Below are 25,010 nucleotides of genomic sequence, written 5' to 3' on the forward strand. Positions count from 1 at the left end.
CCAGTTGCTGTGAACGATGAACTGGAATTTACATCCGAGAAGGTTTACATTGCCATAGGGAAATTGGCTACGGGAAAAGCTCCCGGCTTAGATAAACTCCCCGGCGACCTTTTTAGGGATCAGCCAAGGATATGGGTTCCTTACCTCTGTACCCTATACAATGCAATCTTGGGAGGCATGGAGGTCCCGGGGAACCTGGCTGGGAGGAGAGATTATCCCAATTTTCAAGAAGGGCTCTCCTCTGCTCCCAGCCAACTACAGGCCCATCAGCCTCATCGATGTCCCCCAAAAAATCTTCTCACGACTAATTCTTGATCGTTTGCAGGAGTGGATGGACGAGCACGAGATTCTCACCCCATTTTAGGCCGGATTTAGGAGGAACACACCCACCATGGACCAGGTCTTCCGTTTAATTCTGCTATACTAGAGGACGGTCACAGTAGAAGGTGGCAGACTCTACATGGTGTTTGTGGACCTCCGGTCCGCATTTGATATGGTTCCTAGGGGGAAACTGTGGGCGGTGCTTTTGGATATGGGAGTCCCACATGCAATATTGCGGGTATTGATGAGGTTGCATGCACAGAACTTTGCACAGGTTAGATGCGGTAGAAATGGGGCGTTGTCCTCCAGGTGTCCAGTTTGCAGGGGGGTCAGACAGGGCTGTGTTTTGGCACCAACCCTGTTCTGCCTCTATATGAACGATGTAATATCGCACCTGGACGTGGTTCCCAATAACGACGCACCCAGATTGGCAGGCAGGAGGGTGCCGGCGATGATGTTTGCCGATGACACCCTCCTGCTTTCCAAGTCCCCTATGGGGATTTAACGCGTATTGAACGGGTTTATGGATTTTTGCCGCTCCCGTGGTCTAGAAATCAACGTAGAAAAAAACAAAGTTATGATCTTTAATCTCCCGGCATCCACCCGCCTAACACCTATCATGGGCTCGGTTAGACTGGAGAGGGTACAGACCTTTCAATATCTAGGGGTCACGATAAATGAAAATCTCTCGTGGGGCCCCCGACAGGTCAAGTCCCAACTCAAATTGTCTCAATTATCGGGGGGCATCCTTAAGATGTCAAATGCATCAACATTTAAGCCAGTGAGTCCTCTGCTTGATATTTATAAAGTCAAAGTAAGGGCAGTGGCTCTCTATGGGGGGGAACTCTGGGGGCACTCCTGCAGGCTCGAAATCCCAAATGTGGAGAATAATTTTATGCGACAGTTATTGGCGCTTCCCCAGAGTACACCCCTCCTACCACTAAGGCTAGATCTAGGATTAAGTCCCATTCAGGATGAGCTAGCCCTAAAACCTCTCAGGTTCTGGCGGAGGCTCTGGATAACTCCTGAACTCCTAAATTACAGGCTTGAATTGAAGGACGTATTGAGCCATAGTAAAGCAGCAAATATACCTTGGGTTGCATTTGTGAAACAGGAACTGGAGAAAATGGGTTTACCTGCTCTGTGGTATGAACCAGAACAGGCGTGTAGGGAGGTTTCAGGTAAATCCCTTACTAAGTCTTTCAGGGATTACAAACGCAACATATGGCTGCACGATTCACGAGTTGGCATTATGACAAAACTATTTTTAAATTACAAGACTGCTTATGTGTTTGAGGACTTCCTGAATGTTATCTATCCAGTAGCAGCAAGGAAGCTCTATATTCAATGGAGGTATGGTACACTACCACTAAGGGCCTTTCCAAGTAAATGGCCCTCCTCCGTGAATAAAGCTTGCCCAGGCTGTGGTGCCGTCCACGAGGATGAACTCCATATACTCTTTTTTTGTCCTGCTTATAGTAAAGCCAGGAAGTTCTGGTTAGTACCTTTATGCAAGAACATGGGCTTTGACAAATGCTCGATTGCTTTGAGAATTCTCAAGACCGATACTTCAGGGCATATTGTCTTTGCACTATCGAAGTTTCTGATAGCCATGTGGTCCAAGAGATGTTTTATAATGGCGAATAGTAGCCAGGGGTGATTGCTTATTCTTGTTTTTATGGAATTTTATTGTATAATATGAATTGACAATTGTATACTATGTGTTGAAATGCCTGTTTTTATTTGTAATCTTTTGTGGCTGAAATAATGTCGAAATAAAGATTAAATGAAATGAAATTAAATGAAAGTTATCCTAAACTGCATCAAGGAGTGATCAGTCCAGCTTAGCGGTGATATACTAAGCACCTCTGTCTCAGACTGTTTGGCAAAAACCAAATCGAGTGTATGCCCTCCTTGGTGAGTTGGTTCTTGAATGAGCTGGTGTAGGCCACATTCTCACAGGTTTGACTCAGGGCTTGCAAATGGTTCCCCGAGCTCCCAGTATCCCGGAGATTAAAGTCTCCTAAAAATAGCAATCTGGAATGTGTCAATGCTAAGGCGACAATAGTGTCCAATAATGCCTGATGTTGGGAATCCAGGCCCGGAGACCTGTAACAAACCAGGCCTGTCAGCACTCTCCCCTTAGGCTCCTGTAAGGTGAAGCCCAGGAGTTCATACCCCACTATATCGTTTATCTGTAGTGGGGCACAGTCCCACTTTTCTTTAAAAATTATCCCTACCCCTCCTCCTTTCCCCGTTAGACGAGGCATCTGGAGGATCTTATAGCCTGCTGGGCACGCAAATCCCAGCTCCACTGAGGAGTCTGGGTTTATCCAAGTTTCTGTGATAAACAATAGATCAAGATCCAGATCTTCCAGCAGGTCATTAACCTCCTGATAATGCTTTATCAGTGATCTGCTGTTAATCAGACCACATATCAAAGCCTGCTGATATTCCCCTCGCCACCTCTTACCAATGTTAAGTAGGGAGTCGCTGGACTAGTAGATTCTGCCTGTGCAAGTTCGGGCAGCATTGCTGGCGCTAGGCGCGACCGATGAGCGGATGGGCGCAGACGGGCTTGCCTCTGGCGCGCCACCGGCGCGCCATCGGCGCGCTCGCGCTGCGTGCTTGCATTCCCCCTCTTAAATAGATCCAGCCACTTGAGCGCTAACCAAGATGGCGCCTGGTGGATGGCACTAGTGCAATGGAGTCACGTGATCGTCTCGCTAATAGCGATGTGGTTCAGTATTTTAGAGTGCAAGTAAGTGGGCAGTGCACGATTTAACACATTTTAAAAGTATTATCCCAACACTCAAACAATTAAAACAAAGATAGCAGCAAAATCGAAGTAAATCGCAGCGCTTGTGTCTACCCTCGCGTCCGTGAAGGGCACGGTGCAGCGGTGCGTCAGACCCCTGTACAGTTCCCAGATCAATAAGCGGAACGTTCTACAAACAGCAATTAGCTTGCTAGGCGTCTCTTTCCAAAATCCATGGGTGTTGCATGGGAACACCAACGCACCATCCATGGAATGCCTCCTTGAGGCAGAGTAACACAGCGATTTGCACTGCATTGCGTTACTCTAAATTTATCAAGCCAATCAAGGCCATGCAATGTGGCCTTGCATGACCTGATAAATCATAGTTTAGGGTTGCATCGAGCATGCACCCCATTGCGTGATGTAATCTCGATACAGCCCTTTTAGTAAATAGGCCCTAATTCTCTGGCTAAGGTATAACGCTAAATTTAAGTAGACAAACATTCAGTTTTTTGGTAAGTAATAGATCAATTAATTACTTTAGAATCTATTTTGGACACTTTATTTTCCGAAGTAAAACATTTAACCAGCAATCAAAGTTATACAGTCTTGAGAGGAATACAGTTTGAACGTATACAGTAAAATTAATATGCTGAATCAACCAAAGCCTCAGACTAGTTAAATAACACATCAAGTTGGCAAATCCAGTGAAGAAAGTTCTTGATCCCCATTTTTTGCCTAACCTATGATGGACACATCACTGTACAGTTTAATCTCATAGGATGTTAGTTGCACACCCCTGTCTGTAAGAAGAAAAGCCTGGTTGCTCTCTATCCTGAAGTCTTCTTTAAAAAGTCTAACTACAGAGCCTGTCTTCATTTTGGTCACCAGTGTATCTTTAAGCCAACGGGAGAACACATCTATTAACACTAACACGAAATTTCTCACGACACCTGATATGGGGGCCTACTATATTAAGCAACACCTCTTCCTAGGGACCTCTGCACAACATTATCAGAGTTCTGGTCTTCCTGACCTTATCTCTTTGATAACACTACTACAATCTTGTAATTTTATTTATTCATATACATCCATCTCTGCCCACCAGTAACATCCATCTCTGGCCACCAATAACCTACTCTGTTCATTGGTCCTACAGATGCCTTGGTGGTCCATGTGGGCAGAATCAATTAACCGAGACCTCAGACTCGTAGTTTGGACTAATCTTGACCCACGTAGTAATTACTCTTGTATGGGTAGCTCATTCTCCAGTTTCTCAAACCCCTTAGGATGTTCAAGATGCTCATATCTCTTTTTCCAATCATTACTCACTGATTCACAAACTTCCTTTAATGGTGTTTCTTTGTTTATTTCTCTTATCCACTCTTCCTTTGTGATGTATTCCTCAATAAAGATACACACTTTAATAGTGTAAGATGACCACCCTTCTGCCTCAGATTCATCCTTTTCATGACTCCTCACCTCTAAATGAGAATGAAAATCCTCAGCTTTGTTTAGGACCCCCGGTAATTGTTTAACCACATATTCAAAGTCCTGAGGAGTCACAAAACATTTGCATATTCTAGATGAACCAGAATCAAGTACTTTATTTGCAAATACTTCTTGGAGTGGTTTGTGATCTGAGAAAACCTCAATATTACATTTTCTGATCACCTCAAACACCACTAGCTATTCATTTTCAATAGTAGAATATTTGTGTTCCACACTTTGTAATCGCCTGGATGCTAATGCAACTGTACATTCAATTTATTTTCGTACCTGCTTCAAAACTGCTCCCAAGCATTTTTCACTGGCATCAGTAACTAGCATACAAGAAAGATCAGGTTAAATGCTGCTCAGTTGTGGTACTTCATGAAAACTATCCCTAATCAACTTAAACTCTATATCACAATCTGCAGGCCACACAAATTGAGTTGCCTTCTTTGAAAATTGGTAAATGACAACAGTTTTGTTAGCCAAAATTAAGATTTAAATGATACCACAATCCTGCCATACCTAGGAATGTCTGCACATCTTTTTTACTTGGACTCACAATATTTTGGATGGATTAACTCTTCTTTGGGGTTAACACCTTCACCTAAGACAATATGGGTTGAATAACTTATTTTAGTTTGGGCAAATTCATATTTGTGGGTCCTTGAGAGGTAAACACTACCAAGCATATCTTATATTTCCCTAGGTCTATCCAAGTGTTGTTCAAGAGAACTTGAAAAAATCAAGACATCATCCTAGAAGAATTGTATTTCAATTCCATCCTCTCAGCTTGATGGGCTTACCCCATAACTGTATGGTCTTACATCTGGTTGATTGAGAGGCACAATATTTTTAAATATCTCATCATGCCCTTTTCTGCTACTGCAGTCAGCTTTGCCCCCGAATCCATTATCAAATTCACAGCAATACCATTGATGTTTCCAGCTTCTATTGGATAAGGGAAATCTTTATCACTCATACTATTAAAATAATTTCTCATTTGTTGGACAAACTTATACATATCTGTTGTGACTAGACTCATGTTATTAACACCTTTTGTTCCCCTGCAAAATGTTTACATATGATCTCTTTTCCCATACGTTTTGTAAAATACCTTGATCACAGAGATTGTCTAAGATTAAACAAATGACCTGGAATACCCCACCAATAGCAAACACCTTTAAACTTCACATTTAGGGCTGGATTACGATGTTGGACGGACTGGAGCCAGTACGACATAGTTTGGAAACTGGAACTGAACGACCTCCTGTCGTCGGTTCCAGCCCAGCAAGTAGGATGCGACCGAACACTGTTTGGTCGCAATCCTATTCGTTACATTGGGAGCATGCATTCCAAACGGAATGCATGCTCTCATTGTAAAGAGCAGTGGTGCAGTTCATCCCTGCAACCCGTGGCACACACCCGAGGGTGCCTGACACGGGGTGCAGGGATCAACAGGGGAGCACAATAGGTGCCCCCTAGGCCACCATCTGGGGGGCCTTGCACCCATGGGGGCCCCCAAAGTTGGATTCCCACAGCCTCTCTTTGTCGCAAAGGCCAGCACAAAAAGGGTGTGGGAATCTTCCATCGTAATCCCTCGGTCGGAAAGAGCCAACTAAGGGATTTATGGAAGATTTCTGAATGGCATCCTAACCCCAATGACCTCAAGAACTATTGTCTTATCTCTTTCCTTCTGGTTCCAGCTAAGATCCGGGAGAAACATCTTAACCATCACCTGATGATTCATATGGAGGATCAGGGTCTATTAGATGTATTGGAGCATGGTTTCAAAAGTAATCATGGAACAGAAACATCTTTGGCATCTGCTATGAACAGCATTAGATGATCAGTTGAAGCTGGTCAGGCAGCAGCTTTGATCCTTCTGGGTCTTACCGCGATCTTTGATACCATTTCTCCAACACAGCTAACTGCACGCCTGCAGGAACTGGAAATTAAAGACGGGGCTCTGAAAGTGTTGACCTCATTTCTTACAGATAGATCTCATAGTGTAACCTTAAATCAGTTTTATTCTGACCCATTCCCCCTACTATGTGGGGTTCCACAGGATTTATCTTTGAGTCCTTTATTTAATATTCATGTCTCCACTCTTGCCAAGCTCATACATGCTTTTGGATTTCAGTGTGTATCACATGCTGGTTACACTCAGATAATAGTGTCTATTTCTAAAGACACAGAGGTCATGCAGCCAACTTCAAGGACTGTGAGATGCCAGTTGAATATGGATAGGGAAGAATTATTTGAAGTTAAACAGAGGCAGGACAGAAGTGCTATTCTTTCAAAGTCAACCTACTATTTGGAATAGCAATTGGTGGGCTGATATATCGGGTACCGTACCTACTCCAGTGTACACAGCAAAGAATCCAGGTGTTATCCTGGATAGCGAGTTGCCAGTAGACTGTCAGGTCAATCGTACAATATCAACCTGCTTTTGGATCATTAGAATGCTGAAGAAAATCTTTCAGTTTATTTCCATACTGGCATGTACAAAAGTAGCCCTAACACTTGCATTATCAAGGAGAGATTACTGCAATGCTCTCCACCTTGAGACCAATAAGGCCACTCAAGCAAAGCTGAAATGAGTTCAGAATGTGATGGCAAGACTTACCCTGGACATCTCTAAACATCAGTTGGCTTCCAAAGACTTCAAGAAGGCCTTAAATCCCTGACTTTTTACTCTGTAGGAAGGCAGAGTTATACTGGGATCATCTGGAACCAGCTTCTTACTCAGCACCACAGCGAGACAACAGCACCTTGACGTCGAAGGGCATTTGTTGAACTCTTATAATTTACGTTCATATCATGTCATAATATATCATGGTACATACACATCAAGCAGACAGAGGTCTCTTGTCTAGGATGCAAAGCAAGGCTACATATTTCCTCTACAGGTCAGTTTGGGCTGTTGAAATTGTACACAGGACCCCTGAATTAATCCACATTGCTACTCTCGAGAAAAAGTAGAATATGATGATGGGTAAAACACTTTTTTGCCATTTCCTAGACAGATTAAAAAGCTCTGATGTGTCCAAGTGGGTCTCTTGAAGTAACACAATCCCGACATTCTGTCTTCTAAAGATTATCCTGTGACATTTTGCAAAGTTATTCATCCCAGGGATGTTCTATCGCACCAGTTTCACTCTTCCAGGTGTACATCAAGAACCATAAGCCTTCACTGCACACAATCCTGGGGTCATCACTCAGGGTAGGCTGTATGACATTATTAGTCTTTTTCTGACTGAAGGGCTCTGATCTGAGCATAAATGAATAGCATTTATAAATATCAACAGCACCCACCATGAAGTGGAAGCAAAAGTAGAGAAATTCACACTTCACTTTAAATACAGCTTTTGCCACATTTTCATAATTTTGGTTGGTGGAGTTTATTGAAGTTAATTCATTACACTACCTTACTCCAACCAATCATCTGGCCCTACCCAAAACAAATCCAGTAACATTACAACAAAGCAATCTTACACACACTAGGTACAGGTGTATGCAGGAATTGCATTTAGTGTCTCCACCCGCAGTTGTACATTAAAAAGGGGTGGGCACTGAGAGCACATGCTTCCACTGACATGGTCCATAAGCCTACATAAAAACAGAGGTATAGTTTGACACCCAGTTATACATGTCTTATGGGCCATTTTTGTTGTCACATTCACCACCAAGCAGACAATTGTACATTCAAGTAGTGAAGCAACTGTGGCTGAGTATGAGCTTTGTCCATCAAATTCTCTTCAGGCCCAGCACTGTCCTCTGTGTCAGACTGTGCTGGTTCTTAATGGTCTATCTTGATAGTCCCTATACCTCCGGACTACTCCTGTCTCAGTGTCATTGGTCTTTGTAGATGATGTGGCTTCCTAAATCCATCCTACCACAATACTTGAGTGTGGATTTCAATAAAAATCCGAGGCTCAAAGGTAACACCACTATGGAAATGGAAAACTATATGTAAAAATGTTAATGTGAGATGACTGGGCTACAAAAGGGATTAATACTCTCAATGATTTGTACCACGCTGACAACCATCCTTCCTCCTTTGTTGAGTTACAATTTAAACACAACTTCCAAATGCAGACTTTTATACATTTCTGAGACTTTATCCAACTATCAGCAAATAAAACACTGTACATATCTCTAAATGTTTCTATTATCTGGAAAAAAAACTCTGCACACAAACGTGTTGCTAATAATATATACAAAGAGTTAGAAAAACTTAACAACAAATAAATAATGATTTTGTCACAAAATGGGAGAGATCTTTTTATATCTTAATTGTAATACTACCAACTACAATGGAAAGATTCTACACCTGGAAACCCTGTCCAAAACGCAATATTTCTCCTCTCTGAAAGCAATGTAAACATTGGACAAATATAAATGCTAAAGATCCCCTGAAATACTTCATAAACAGGGTCCTATTGACTCCCCAAGTTGCCCAGAAAAGCAATCAAATCTGAAACGTATGCTACTCTATTGCACCATTGTTGGAGCTTGTGATTGAATGGGAAATATGGGATATTTTTCATTTTATACCTTGGGTATGTCCCCTGCCATTAAACTTGTGGAGAACAGCCTATATCTCATTGATCAGTTGGCAAGCGAGACAATTTTATGTGAATAAAGGAACCTCATCAATATTTATTATCACTCATGGTGGTCGTGGGTATGTTTTATAAGAAGCTCATATTATATTCTATTTAACTCAAGTCAACAGAATGCCACAGGAGATTGTATAGTGGGAGAGTCTAAAGAAAGCTAGTCAACTACTGTCTTTATTACCTTCTGTACTTGTAGCCCATCTCACATCACTACTTAAAAGTTCCTATTTCCAGTAACAAGCAAGTTTATCTACCTCGACTAAAAGTATTGTATTTCAGAATTTCAACATTCATTTAATTGATATAAAATCCCTAGACACCAGCTTTGTTTCCATCCTTATGATGGGTTATATTTTCTTTTATTTCAGAATATTTTTGAAATATAACAAAGTATATAAAACAGTGTACATTCTTCATCATAAATGCAATACAGCTACGAGGCCAAATAAAAGAGGGGGTAAGAATCATTCTAAAGCTATCGATATATGAGCAATTTTTATTTTTATCTTAGAATAAATCGTAACACAAATAGTAGATGTAATATGTTAATTGACAGATGCGCAGATGCACAATGGATCCGAATAAGAATAGATTAAATAAAAGGGAAGAAATAAGAAATAAGAGCAGTAGATAAGAGAGAAAAAACTAGAGAAAGGAAATGAGCCAATTACACAAAAGATGAATAGATGGAGGTGGGATGATCAGAGGAATTGGGTCATAGGGAGTGGATGAGGGAACCAAAAAAGATAAGGAGATTCCATATTGGAAGCGATATAAATATGTGTATGAAAATGTACGGAGGTTTAATCTTTTGTAAATATGGATCTAAAATGTTCGATAAGGATTTAGTGGATGTAGTATTGCAGTTGGTATTAGATAGCATTTTATATGAGCTTCTTAATGTATTTTGCTTGCAATAATGTTAGATCTTGTAGAACTTTACGGTGTATATAATGCAATGTAATTTTAGAATGGTTCTAAGATATTTTGCTTGAAGAGGGGGGTCTTTAGCTGTTTCCTAAACTGAAGAAGAGTTATGTTGCTCCTGGTTGATACAGGGGATGATGTTCCAGATTCTGGGTGCCTGGGTGGAGATAGCCTATTGCCTACGTTTTCTCAGTTTTGTAATCTAAATACTTGCTTGTTTCAATACCAGCTGTGGAGATCTACCTGCACCTTTTCTATTTACAATCTCCATTGTTTTATACTAACAGTATTAACCCCAATGTTGATGCTGCCGTTCTGATGAAATGAGTTACATTGCAGGAAATGTAGGTAACACAGTGAATGAAGTGATAACCGTGTACGTTGTATTACACTCATGTGTGAGTAAATTTCTTAATGTTTTTTTTTTTTTGCAGGATCTGGTCTGATGTCCTATTCTTTTCAAGGATGTTCCACACCCGGTCTTTGTTCTATCATGCGTTTCTTTCCTGGAACCAAAGTGGACATATCTGCATCTCAGTATAAGTGCACATCAGCCTCTTAAGTGTAATGTGCATACCCATCCCAGTGCTGAGAAAATGATTAGCCAGCCACCTGCATTAGTGCTATAGCTAAAAGGAAACAAGCAAGTTGAACCTGCATCTGCGATTATTAAAATTGGGTTTTATGGAATGGACTAGAGGTAACATAAATTTATCTTCGAAGGTCTGCATAGCCTCCATTCTGCTTCATCCCACACAGTAAGTTGCAGTGCTAGCACAGTGCTTTTTAATGCCTCTACCCACCAATAGTGGTAGGCACACCCACCAAATGAATGGTACAGTCCTCTTTTATTCATGGAACTAATCCAAGTTGCAGACATAGCCCTGCTTTATGCTTCAAGTCCTCAATTATGTGTTGGGTGGAATTTTGCTCTGCTCATCAAAGGTGCACTGATGTCCCACATCTGTTTCCTGCTGCAGGACCACTGCACTGTATTTAACTAGGAAGTAAATACAGCAGTAAAATCACTTGGTAGAGGGTTGCTGTGCAGCCAGGCCTAGGTCCTTGGCCCCCGCATCCTGTCTGCAATGGCAGGAGATACACATGTGATGCTCCTCGGTATGCAACATTCCCCTCCGACCCTGTCTGACCTGTTCCTCTCACACACAATTAGTACCTTCTCAGAACAGGAGCTAAATCTCAAGACATTGTGCAGGATTTCACTTGGTAAATCTGTATTTGCACCGTTATTCCCTGTTCTGTGGAGATTCATTCATAACAGGTGAATATATGTCCTGATATTCTATACATAAACTAAACTCCAGCTACCTTCGCTCATATATATCCACCTGACTTGTAGCTAGCAAAATCACCCCTAAAGTAAGACCGCAACAACTGTCTTGATGCCCATAGAATTCATCTGTCCACCCTGGAGGTAGCAGCCTAAAGATCTTCAGAGTACACACTGCCAATATGCCTCACCGAGAGAAGGCATATTATTGCAGCTTTGCCTCCCCTTGCAATGTCATGACTCATTTCCACAGTTTGATCGTATGACATATCAAACAGGCTCTATAAACTCCGAAGGCCCATCACATCCCCCGGCAGCAAGGGCTTCACTCCTCTTCTTACAACCAATTCTTTTGAACTGGGTACTCAAGGGAAGGATGGCTCAGAGACATGAGTGAAGGTAGTTAGTGGGTCCCACATCTACAAATTGAGCAAAATCAATGATATACTCAATTCTCAGGTAAAAGGAGAATATTGCCTTTAAGGAATCTATCTCTCATATCTCACAACCCACCAAACAACCTGAATACATGGTGGACAGCAATTGCTCTTTCAGCATTTCACACACTCAATTGTTTTATGGTAGGCTTGTGGCATCTCTTGATGCCACCAGCTAGAACACTAGAGCCACTGACATTTCAGGTGGTCCGACTTCACGACAAGGCCATCTGACTTCTCAGTTTGCACATATGAAAACGTGACAGAACTATCTATAGTTAATAGTAGGTGACCACACATGTTCCGTGGACCGTTTATCATCTCCAGTAGGGCATCTGATATCTTTGGTAAGTCTCATCTCAGCTGTCTGATCAGCAGCTGATATAGCCAACTTGCTATATAGGCATCAGGCATCTCCAGTAAGGCATCTTATCTAACATCTCCAGTAAACTACCTGATACCTCTGGTGTGCCATCTGACAGCTCCTGTAGGTCAGGGTACACAACAACGGTTCTTTCAGATTCACTGGATATGACATATGCAACCTTTGGAAGTATAGGTACATCTCGTTTAGGTTATCCGATCTCCTTTAAAGACCATTCGGAATTTCCAGCGAACTATCCAACAATGACAATATGCCAAACGGCACTTCAATGGACCGTATGATATTTATACTGGGCCATTTGAAATCACCATCATGTCATCTGACATTTTGTGTGTGCCCTCTGCAGTAGGCCCTCTGATATTTCTTGGCAGCCCTATGACATCTTCTCTGGCTATCCATGGATGTTCAACTGTTATCAACCACTTCATATATAAAAGTATGAAAGAGCTAAGGTTTGGATCACCACTTTATTGTTCACTCATATATTTAACTAATAGAATAATTTTACATCGCTGGAGCCTTTGAGTCATTAACCAATGCTTATTTGATACAGTATCTTGAAAGAAGATGTTGCTGTTTACACAGAGTCCCACATTAACGTCTTGCAAGAAGGAGTTTGTTGAGTCAACAATAGACATTTCTTGGGTAGTGATGGGTAGGGAGAGATGTTTATGTTTGGCACAGACAGCTCTTGTTCTAACTTGTGTATGCATCCTTCCACACACTGTTTTGATGAGAGCAGATTAATGTGACTATGTATGGATTGTACCCTCTCCTCCTATCACAGACCCATTGACTTCTGACTACCCACACTGAGGAAGTCTGCAACTCATGGTATCAAGGGCTGTATTACATTTTGGTTCCTCTAAATATCTGTCAGGGCTGGGGCTCAGTTAGCGTCACTTCACAAAAGCATTGACATAAAATTGAAAAAGTCACCTAATTCACAAATAACAAATATTCTGGAGGCAATGCCAACCACTCAGATGTTTCTATAAAGGAAAACCATGAAACTACTTTGTGACTGACTTAAATGTTCTTTTCTGTTCTTCCACATCACCCAGAGCTTTACCTGCCTTGTGAACCCCTACCCACAGTCTTCCATGCTCCCATTTTAATGTTCAATTACTTAGGCATGATGACTACAGCATTTATTCATGACCAATATGATGGGAGTCTCAAATCCAATAAATCATTCTTGAGAGCTTTGCTATGCAGGTCAATTAAAGCCTGATTGCATTGCCTGTGCTGGAGCTGTGTAGATTAATAAAGCTCATTGTAAAATGAATGCATCCGAGTCTGTACGTCTTATGTGGGATAATGGGGATGGCAAGCAAATGTTGATGTAACTCTTAGCTCCATACTGCCTCTTCAGAAAATATCATTACCAAAGGCCTGAGTGAGCGAGATGTGAGCTGTTTACACCATGACAAATGCAGGCCCCTACAAACAGCACAAAAATGATTTAAAATTGTCTTTAGCATAAGTAATAAAATATCCAGTTTATTTGTCCAGGACACTACTGACTGACTACCACACATCAGGTCTTACTCCCAATGTCCTCTCTCCAAATAGAAATCTTCTTTCCCAACTATCCATTCATATAAACACTGAAGCTCTGATTCACAAAGTTTACCTTGAATGCCAATAAAATAGTAAACTTACACAAAAGTGTTAGTTAAACTTTGTGAATCAGGCCCTACCTTTTGACCAGATACATCGGCCACTTAGGATTTTGCTTAAATGCTTTAATGGACAATATAAAAGGTATTATCATTTAGGTGATTGTCATTGGCATATGTACATGTGTGCGTGGGCATGTGCATGTATGTGGTGTGGGTTTGTGTTACTGTCCTTGTGGGGACTTGGGTATGATAACACACTCACACTGCAGGGACTTGATTGCATTGTAGTGACCTGAACCCAGGTCCCCACAAGGCAACGTCTTCTAAATGGAAAAAAAATGACTTAAGGAACAACTGTGTCAATTGTTACAACTTTTTAACAAATTGTCTTGTGGGCACCTATGTTTCATTAAGAGTGTCTTTCTTTTTGCTCAGATCTACCCATGTAGACAGGAGGTGGTACTGCAGTCTTAAACACACCTTGGATTTAAACACACTTTGCTCACCAGATACACACACAAACAGTAGAAGGGACAGACATTTCAAAGTAATAGTTGCATAACCCTATGTTTATCCAAATATTTATCATTCAAATTAACATGTTCACTATTTATTTAAATACAAAATTATTGACATGAAGCTATTGAATTTAGAATTATGTGTCTAAAAATTGTTAGTGGTTTAATAACATTGATAAAAAACAATTTGGGTCAGTATCAAATCCCAGAATACTTGACTATTGACCTTTGATCTGTATATGCAATCAAAGAATGATGGCACAATACCACGCAACACAATATAAACTGATTTGATTGTTCTTTGCAAGTAAGCTGTAAACATCAACGGCAATTGTTAGAGATTAATGCTTATTCCAGAAATGCAGAGCATTTATATTGCTTTGACTTTGTGGAGGGGCAAAGAGTGAATGGGTGTAGAGTGTTGTGGTATGGTGGAGTAGTGTGTCATAAGGTAGAGCAGAGTAGAGTGGAGTGTTATAGAGTGGAGGGTCATGGAGTGGAGTGTCTTAGAGTGGAGAGTCATATAGTAGAGTGGAATAGAGTGGAGTGTTGTGAAGTGGAGTGCTGTAGGGTGGAGTGTCATTGAATGCTCTGTCATAGAGTGGGGAAGAGTGGAGTAAAGTGTTGTAGAGTGGAGCAAATTGTTATAAAGTGAAATGGAGTAGAGTCGGGTGGCATAGAGGTGAGTAGAGTGGTGAAAGGTTGAGTAGAGTGGCGTAGAGTGGAGTGGCATTCAGTGGCGTACAGTAGAGTGGTGTAGAGTGGAATGGTGAAGAGTGGCAAAGAGTGGAAGGGTTACGTTTAGAGCGTCACAGAGTGGGGTGGCATAGAATAGTGTTATAGAGTGAGATAGAGTGGAGTGGGATCCAGCGGTGTGTCATACAGTGGAGTGGTATAGAGTGGAGTGGCGCAGAGTGGCATTAGGTGGAAGGCTGTAGAGTGGTGGGTCATACAGTATAGTAGATTAAACTGTTGTAGAGTGGAGGGGCTTAGAGTGGAGTAGAGTGTCATAGAGAGGGGTTGCATAAAATGTTGTGGAGTGTCACACAGCAGAGTGGGATACAGTGGAGTTGGATAAAGTGGAGTGTCAGAAAGTGGAGTGGATGTCAGAGCATGGAAGGCAGTGCCGCTGCAGAGAATGGAGTTGCATACCGCAGAGTGGAGTAAAGTGTTGTAGAGTAGAGTGGCGAACAGTTGAGTATAGTGGCATAGAGTAAAGTGGCGTGCAGTAGAGTTGAGTAGAGTGGAATTGTGCAGAGTGGCGTAAAGTGGAAGGGTGTAGAGTGCGGGGTGTAAAGTGGAGTAAAGTGTTGTAGAGAGGAGGGGCATAGAATGGCATAAAGTGGGCTGGCATACAGTGGAGTAGAGTGTTGTAGAGTGGAGTTGTATATAGTGGAGTGGGATAAAGTAGAGTTGAATAGAGTGGAGTGTCATGACGTGGAGCGTCATAGAGTGCTGTAGAGAGCAGTGTCATAGATTGAGTTGCCATTGAGTGGAGTGGCGATAGAAAGGAATGGCATAGCTTAGAGGGGATTAAAGTGTCATAGAGTGGAGTAGGGTATAGCCAGCCGTATTGACTGGCATAAAGTGGTGTTGAGTGGCATAGAGGTGGGTAGGGTTCGAGGGCATAGAGGGGCTTCGAGTGGAGTTAGATAAAGTGTCATACAATGGAGGGGCATGGAGTGTCGTAGGATGGATTCTCGTAGAGGGGTGTAGAGTGGAAGGGTGTAGAATGGAGGGCCAGTGAGGAAAAGGGTGTCAAGTGGAGGAGCGTAGAGTGGCGTGAAGTGGTGTAGGGTAGAGTGTCATATAGCCTAGGGTGGTAGTGTGAACCATCATAGAGTGGAAGAGCGCATAGTGGAGGGTCATAAAGTGAAGGGGCATAAAGTGGAGTGGCATGGAATGGAGTAAAGCACCTTAAAGTGTAATATATTGGAGTGAATTGGCATAGAGTGGAGTCATGTAGAGTGGCATATAGTGAGTCAATCAATCAATCAATCAATCATGGAATTTATATCGCGCACTACTCACCCGGAAGGGTCTCAAGGCGCTTGGGGGAGGGGGTCTGCTACTGCTTGAACAGCCAGGTCTTGAGCTGTTTCCTGAAGGCGAGGTGGTCCTGGGTCAGCCGCAGGTGGACGGGCAGGGAGTTCCATGTCTTGGCCGCCAGGTAGGAGAAGGATCTTCCTCCGGCGGTGGCTCTCTGGACGCGAGGGACGACGGCGAGGGCGAGATTCGCGGATCGTAGCTGGCGGGTGGGCGTGTAGAAGGTCAGGCGGTCGTTGAGGTACCTTGGGCCCAGGTCGTGGAGGGATTTGTGTGCGTGGGTGAGGAGTCTGAACGTGATCCTCTTGTTGACCGGGAGCCAGTGCAGGCCTCTCAGGTGGCTCGAGATGTGGCTGCGTCGTGGGACGTCCAGGATGAGTTGGGCGGAGGCGTTCTGGATACGCTGAAGTCTCTTCTGAAGCTTGGCTGTTGTACCGGCGTAGAGGGTGTTTCCGTAGTCTAGTCTGCTGGTGACGAGGGCCTGGGTGACCGTCTTCCTGGTCTCGGTCGGGATCCATCAGAAGATCTTGCGGAGCATTCGGAGGGTGTGGAAGCAAGATGAGGAGACGGCGTTGACTTGTCTGGTCATCGATAGGGAGGAGTCCAGGATGACGCCCAAGTTGCGTGCGTGGTCTGTTGGCTTGGGTGCGGTGCCTAGGGCCGGGGGCCACCAGGAGTCGTCCCATGCGGAGGGCGACGGTCCCAGGATGAGGACTTCCGTCTTGTCCGTGTTCAATTTCAGGCGGCTGATGTTCATCCATTCGGCGACGTCTCTCATCCCTCCGTGTAGGCTGGCTTTGGCGGTGTTGGGGTCTTTGGTGAGTGAGAGAATCAGCTGGGTGTCATCGGCATAGAAAATGATGTTGAGGTTGTGTTGGCGTGCGATGGCAGTGAGGGGTTTCATGTAGATGTTGAAGAGAGTGGGGCTGAGCGACGATCCTTGCGGGACTCCGCAGATGACTTTGGTTGCCTCAGAGCGGAACGGAGGGAGGCGTACTCTCTGAGTTCTGCCAGAGAGGTATGAGATGATCCGGTCCAGAGCCTTCCCTTGGAGGCCGGTGTCGTTGAGGCGTTGGGCAAGGGTGCGGTGGCAGACAGTGTCAAATGCTGCGGAGAGGTCTAGGAGGATGAGTGCCGCTGTTTCACCGTTGTCGAGCAGGGCTCGGATGTCGTCGGTGGCTGCGATGAGGGCGGTTTCGGTGCTGTGGTTGGCTCTGAATCCGGACTGCGATGGGTCGAGGGATCCGTTCGTCTCGAGGAAGGCAGCCAGTTGCTTGTTGACGACCTTCTCGATGACTTTGGCGGGGTAAGGCAGGAGCGAGATGGGGCGGAAGTTCTTGAGGTCGGTCGGGTCCGCTGTTGGTTTCTTCAGCAGGGCGCTGAGCTCGGCATGCTTCCAGCTCTCCGGGAAGGTTGCTGTGTCGAAGGAGGTGTTGATGATGTCTCGGAGGTGGGGTGCGATGGTAGAGGCGGCCTTGTTGAAGACATGGTGGGGGCACGGGTCGGTCGGGGATCCGGAGTGGATGGTGTTCATCATGCGTGTCGTTTCTTTGGGGGTCACCTCGGTCCATGTTTGGAGGATGGCGGCGGGGTGCGTAGGTTCGACCGATGGGTGCGGGGGTGGAGCGCCGAAACTGTTGTGGATGCCGGCGATCTTGCGGTGGAAGTACGAGGCGAGGGAGTCGCAGAGGTCCTGCGAGGGAGTGATGTCGTTGTTGCCGGTGCTGGGGTTGGAGAACTCCTTGACGATGTTGAAGAGCTCCTTGCTGTCATGGGCGTTCTTGTCCAGTCGTTCCTTCAGAGATTTCTTCTTGGTGGTGCGGATGAGCTGGTGATGTCTGCGGGTGGCGAGTTTGAGGGTGGTCATGTTGTCGGCGGTTTTGTCGAGGAGCCAGGCCTTCTCGAGGGTGCGGCAGGCCTTCTTGGAGTCCTTGAGTTCGTCGGTGAACCAGGGGGCCTTCTTGCTTCTGGGCCTGGTGAGTGGGTTCCTCAGTGGGGCGAGGTCGTCGGCACAGGAGGTCAGCCACTGCGTGAGGTCGAGGGCTGCTGTGTCAGGGTCCATTGTCCTGACAGGTGGGTTCTGGCTGAGGGAGGTGGCGAGCTGGTCGACGGTGATCTTGCTCCAGTTTCTGTGGGGAACCTGCTCCGGGTGGTGGTGGACCGTGTTCTTTTTGTAGCTGAAGTGGACGCAGCTGTGGTCAGTCCAGTGAAGTCCAGTGGAGTGGCTGAAGGTGACGTGCTTGCTGGATGAGAAGAGGGGGTCGAGCGTGTGGCTGGCGTAGTGGGTGGGGGTGTTGACCAGTTGCTTGAGTCCGAGGTTGGCGAGGTTGTCCAGCAGGGCGGTGGTGTTGCGGTCGTTGTTGTTCTCCAGGTGGAAGTTGAGGTCCCCGAGGAGGATGTAGTCGGTGGAGGGGAGGGCGTGAGGGCTGATGAAGTCCGTGATGTCTTCGCAGAACTGTGCGCGTGGTCCCGGGGGTCTGTAGATGAGGGTGCCTCTGAGGGTAGTCTTGGGGTCGGTGTGGATCTGGAAGTGCAGGTATTCGGCGGCGTTTAATGCGTCGATGGAGTCAGTCGAAATGCGAATGGTGCTTTTGTGAACGATGGCGATGCCCCCTCCGGTCTGGTTGACGCGATCCTTCCTGATGATCTTGTAGCCGTCCGGGATGGCTATGGCGATGTCGGGGGCTGAGGAGGCGTTCATCCAGGTTTCAGTGAGGAAGGCGACGTCTGGAGATGCGGTGTCGAGGAGGTTCCAGAGTTCCACGGCGTGTCTGTGGACGGATCGGGTGTTGATCAGGATGCACTTGAGGTGGTTGCTGTTGTCCGTCTTGATGGGTGCGGTGCCGGTTCGGAGGCAGGAGAAGTTGCAGGATCGGCAGGCGAAGGGTCCATGGGTGCGTCGCGGGGATGCTTGGTAGCACCCGGGGGCTCGGGCGGTGTTGAGTGCGATGAGGGTGGCGGCATCGTAGGTCCTGCGGGGGGGTTGGCGGACGCGGGGGCCAGGGGGTCTGGCGCTGGGCGCGGTCCAGGCGCGGATGGGCGCAGACGGGCTTACCTTTGGCGCACCTTCGGCGCTCCCGCTGCGCGCGTCCGCTGCGCGGTCGCTGAGGGGGCGTCATAAGTAAGGAGCCGGGAGGGGGGGGGTCAGCTGGGAGGCGGTAGACCAATGGGCACAGAGTGGGGGCGGGGTCAGGGGTCAGCGGCGGGAAAGGAAGAAGCGGAACCGGGGCAGCGGCGGGGGAGAAGGCGCGAGTGAGGGGGCACCTACCGAGTCAGCAGGTCATCGGCGGCGGTGAGGCAGAGTAAGCAGAGGACCGGGGGAGCAAGCGTGAGGCAGCAGGAGCAGTCGCGAAGATACAGGCAGCAGGAGGCGTCCGTAATCAGCAGGCAGCAGCAGGAGGTGATGAGCGACCAGCCGTGGGGCCACAGGAGTGGAGTGGCATAGAGTGGAGTAAAGTCCTAGAGTGGAGTTACGTAGAGTGGAGTTGACTGGCCTAGAGTTAAGTGGCAAAGATTAGGGTAGAGTGGTGTTGAATGTTCTAGAGTAGAGAGGCGTACAGTGGCATAGTATAGAGTGTTATAGAGTGGAGTTACATAGAGTAGGCGGTGTAGAGTGGAGGCGCATAGAGTGTAGTAGAGTGTCATGGTGTAGAGCGGAGTTGCATAGTCTGTCGTAGAGTAGAGTGTCAGAGTGGAGCACCATAGAGTGTCGTAGAATGGAGTGGGATAGAGTGAAGTGCGATGGAGTGGGGTGGGATCTAGTGAAGTGGGTAGAGTGTCATTCAGTGGAGTGTCCTGAAGTGGAGTATCCTAGAGTGGATTGGTCTAGCATTAGATGGATTAAAGTGTCATAGAGAGAGTAAAGCATTGTTGAGTAGATTAGACTAGAGTGGAGTGTCATAGAGTGTATTTGTATTTGTATTTGTATTTGTAAAGCGCAACATTCATCCTGGCGGATATCACGGCGTTGTTTAGCGGAACGTGTAGTAGGTTATGTTGGGGGGCTTCAGCTGCTCACACTTATGTCATCGGAAAAAGCTGAGTTTTTAGCTTTTTCCTGAACGTTACATAGTTCTCAGCAAGACGCAGGTCCAGAGATAATTCATTCCAGTGTTTAGCCTCCAGGTATGAGAATGATCGGCCACCTGTTCTGACTTTCTTTATACGCTTGGGCCTAGCTAATGCTTGGTGTAGTGATCTCAAGCACCTTGTAGGGATGTAGAATTCGATTTTATTCTGGAGAATTCTAGGTCCAACGTTATGCAGTGCTGTGTGCGCATGACTCAGCAGTTTGAATCTTGCTCTTTGCTGCATAGGTAGCCAGTGAAGCTGTTTAATGCATGCAGACGCTGAGCTAAATCTGCCTTTATTACACACAAGCTTAGCAGCCGCCTTTCACAGCACTTGTAAGTGTGAGAAAAGGTAGTCTGCCATGCCTACGTACAGTGCATTACCGTAGTCTAATCTGCTTGTGAGTAATGCCTGTGTAACCGTCCATCTACATTCTAGGGGAATCCATGGAAAAAGCCTTCTTAGGAATTTTAGGATAGCGAAACCTCTTCCACACAGAACCCGCACATGATCCTGCATGGACAGGGTATTGTCGATGCCTATACCGAGTTTTTTTGTGCATTGTTTGGGCGCTGGGGCATCTCCCAAGGATTGTGGCCGCCATGTGGTCTCCCAAATTAAATTAGCTCCACCGAAAAGCAGTATTTACGATTTCCCTGCATTTAACTTAAGACAGTGTTCGGACCTCCATATTGCCATCTCTGAGAGGCAGTTGTTTAACTTGACCCTAGTGTCCTCATGCCTGTCTACTATGGTTATCATCAGCTGTGTGTCGTCTGCATAGGAGCAGATGCCGAAGCTCCATTTCCTACTTATCGGTGCCAAAGATGACACATAGACATTAAAAAGTGTTGGGCTCAGAGATGCTCCTTGGGGAACACCACAGCTGATGTTTTTTGGTTTCGAGGAGAACTGGCCCATTTGTACTGTCTGAGTTCTGTTCCTCAGAAAGGAGTTAAGCCACTGGAGAGCTTTAGCGTGAATACCCTTTTCATGGAGAATTTTCAACAAGAGGTTATGTGAGACCGTGTCGAATGCCGCAGACAGGTCCAATAAGATCAGGGCAAGAGCCTTACCTTGATCCGTAAATGATCTTATGTCGTCAAGGATGGCTAGGAGAGTGTCCTCTGTACTGTTGGTGGCTCTAAAGCCAGTTTGAGAACAGTCTAGAAGTGTTGTAGAGTGGAGTAAAGTGATGTAAAGTGGAGTGGCATAGAGTGGTGCAGTGTGGTAGAGTGGAGTGTCATAGAGCAGAGGGACATAGTGTGGAGGGATGTAGAGTGTAGGGTCATACAGCGGAGGAGCGTCGGTTGGAGTGGTTTGGAGTGGATTAGAGTGGAGTGGAATAGAGTACAGTGACATATAATGGAATGCCCTACAATGGTGTGGAGTGTTGCAGGGAGTCGTAGAGTGTCGTAGAGTGGAGTGCTGTAGACTGGGGTGGTGTAGAGTGTAATGGAGTGCAGTGAACTGCTGTAGAATGTCATGGAGGGTTGCAGAGTGGAGGGTGGTAGGGTGGAGCATTGTAGAGTGGAGGCTTTTAGAGTGGAGGCTTTTAGAGTGGAGGGGTGTAGAGTGGAGGGGCATAGAGTGGAGGGACGTAGCATAGTGTAGAGTGTCGTAGAGTGGCATGGAGGGGCATAGAGCAGAGGGGCATAAAGTGGAGGGGAATAGAGTGGAGGAGCTTAGAGTGGAGGGGTGTAGAATGCAGGGGAATAAAGTGCAATAATGTGTTCCACAGTGGAGTAGAGTGGCAGAGAGTGGAGTAAAGTGGTGTACAGTGGAATAGAAATGTGTACAGTGGAGTGTTGCAGAGTAGAGAGGTGTAGATTAGTGTTGAGTGTCATTGAGTGGCATAGAGTGGAGGGCTGTAGAGAGGAGGGGTGTAGAACAGAGGGGTGTGGAGTGGAGGAGTGTAGATTGGAGGAGAACAGATTGGAGAGGAAGAGAGTGGAGGAGCATAGAGTGGAGGGGCATAGAGTGCAGTAAAGTGTCATAGAGTGGAGTGAAGTGGCATAGAGTGCGTAAAGTGGTGTAGAGTGGCATAGAATGTCGTGGAGTGTCATGGAGTAGAGTCGCATAGTGGCTTAGAGTGGAGTGACATAGAGTGGCATAGAGTTAAATATACAAACAAGAAAGAGGGTCAGAGCATAAAGATCCAGCACCAGACATTTATTAAGTACAATAGCCTCTAAAACCTTTCAAATACCTTGGTGCACTGGGTCTGGGGTGTGACCCACATACACCCCAAATAGATGGTTCATGAACCACCACTAACAGAAACACAAAATTGACCCTGCACCCGAGAAACACCAATAATCTATTTAGTGACAGCAGTGTAGCATCATATTTAAAAAAAGGACACAACAAAACAGAGTAAAAGTTGATAGCTGCCCAAATGAAAAAAGGCCAAACAATGGTATTTTGATTGTAGAATGCATGATCTTTTTATTCCAAAATTTAAATTATGTTCTTAGAAGACACAACAAAATTGCTCGCCAATGCGTTTCATCCCTTTCTTGGGACTTCTTCAGGGCTAAAAGCAATTACAAAAAAACTATTTACAATACAAAACATATTAAAAACATCTAATACATAAGAACCAGACAGTTCATTCTCATCACTCATCTACAACTGTTAATCATATATACATTTTTAATAATATCAATCTTTGGGAAGCTAATTCAAGTTATTTTACACCAAGCTACAAAATCGCATTTTCAATTTTATTCTAATAAATTGTTCTTTGTATTCAGCACATTTTCAAAAGGGAGAAAAAATGGATATAAAAAGTATACAGTGCATCTCTAATCAAGTTGCATCTCTCACAATCTCACATAACCGAGATACAGGTGGCTTTGTTCATTTATAGTATTTAACGTAAAAAGGAATACATATAACCTCACAAGTCATATTCATGATGTGGACATCACCATAGCATCCAGTGTACATTATCAGTGTGACAGGGACCCTTATTAATACTGTCCATTCACAAGTTTCACTTAAGTAAAAGGAATATGATAGATTAAAAACACAAATTCATAATAACACCCAGACTTATATAAACATACCTCAAGCAGGTTCCTTTAGTTGTCGTGTATTGTGTCAACAGTTGAATAAATTATTCTTATCGGCAAAGTACATATGGCATATCTGAAAGTAAGCACAGTATACACGTGCTTTTTAGTTCTAAATTTCAACCTCTTGATAACCAAATAGTCAATGTCCTTAATGGTTATTACACTGATGATATTATTGTTTTCATGTATCATCATGGTACAACATATTATCAAGTAGGCCACCCCCTCCTGCACGAGTCACTCATTGTTTAATATTACATATAATAGGTCAATATCACCTATCTAATACCCATAACACAATTACACAACACTATCATGTACCCGAGATCAATGTAGTGCCCATACGAATAGATGACATCAACAATGCATCATGTATCCGGGCATTAAGTTATAACAATATCTGCAAAAGAGCACAGTACATACCAAAGTTGATTTTACTTCAGATATCGCAATCCACAAGCAATATTTCTTAAAATAAATGGTCAGATTATATTTTAACTTAAATTGTGTAGGGACTACACTATATGACTCGCTGTCAAGCAGCCAATGGTCTAAATGTAACATCATCTTAATCAAATGGGTGCTTAACTGTTTTCACTCAATAACCTGATCTATCACAACATATTCAATAGGCAGCACAATCATGTTAAATACGCTGCAAACAATTGTACTCCGATTGTACTGTATATAATTTGTCAACAATGTTATATTTAATTTTGATATTATTTTCAATAGTTTAAAAACACGATTTGCAAATATCCATGATGACCCAATCTACTCTATCAGTCTTGACCAAATATACCCAACCAAATGTTACATCCAAACCCCGCTATAAACGCAAAATATCTCAAAGTGCCAAACTGATTTATCAGATCGACGCCATCTTTAAACAGTAATTTTTGCGTGGTTTCATAAATGTATGCTACAATTTAACTGCAATGTCTCTCCCTAATCTCAATAAATTAGTCACCCGAAAAGCACATGTCCGTGATAGCACAGTGTGCTCTATCAGTTCTCACCCAATATATGCAACTAAATCTTACATCCGAACCCTGCTATAGACGCAAACTGGCCAAAGGTGCCGATCCGATTAGCCAGTTTGCCGCCATCTTTAAGCAGTGAGCTTTGAAAGGTTTCACAAGTGTATGTCATAGAGCTAAGTGCACAGAGTAGTGTAGCATAGAGTAGCATAGAGTGGAATAGAGTGTCGCATGGTGAAGTAGCATAGAGTTTATGGACGAGAGTGTCATAGAGTAGAATGATGTGAAGGGGCATAGAGGACTCGGAGTGTCATAGAGCGGCATAGCATAGAATGTTCTACAGTGTTGTAGAGCGACATAATCAGGCCTGGGTGAAATTTAAATTATGGCTGTGTAATTCATGTTATGTTCGGTACATGAAATTTCCAGAATTAAGCAATTTCACCACTCTGCGT

At 44.6% G+C, this 25,010-nt stretch overlaps 1 protein-coding gene and 1 long non-coding RNA gene across 2 annotated transcripts in view; one reads left to right on the forward strand and one right to left on the reverse strand.

Annotated features, from left to right (window-relative positions):
• Positions 1–13,523, forward strand: part of LOC146808896 (phospholipase A2 inhibitor gamma subunit B-like) — a 193,170-nt gene extending 179,647 nt beyond the window's left edge. Inside the window, exon 5 of the mRNA XM_085615708.1 lies at positions 10,557–13,523. Within this exon, the coding sequence (XP_085471834.1) occupies positions 10,557–10,684 (128 nt within the window). The 3' untranslated portion in view covers positions 10,685–13,523. The remainder of the gene's footprint in view (positions 1–10,556) is intronic.
• A 9,394-nt stretch (positions 13,524–22,917) lies between these two features.
• On the reverse strand, positions 22,918–24,703 carry LOC146808897 (uncharacterized). Its single transcript, XR_014965501.1, has 3 exons — positions 24,595–24,703; positions 23,567–23,648; positions 22,918–23,031 (listed from the first exon to the last, which is right to left on the reverse strand). It is a non-coding gene; the product is annotated as an uncharacterized LOC146808897 (long non-coding RNA).
• Positions 24,704–25,010: the final 307 nt, after the last annotated feature.

The sequence above is a fragment of the Triturus cristatus genome, chromosome 7 (genome assembly GCF_964204655.1).
Source record: "Triturus cristatus chromosome 7, aTriCri1.1, whole genome shotgun sequence".
Lineage (NCBI taxonomy): Eukaryota > Metazoa > Chordata > Amphibia > Caudata > Salamandridae > Triturus > Triturus cristatus.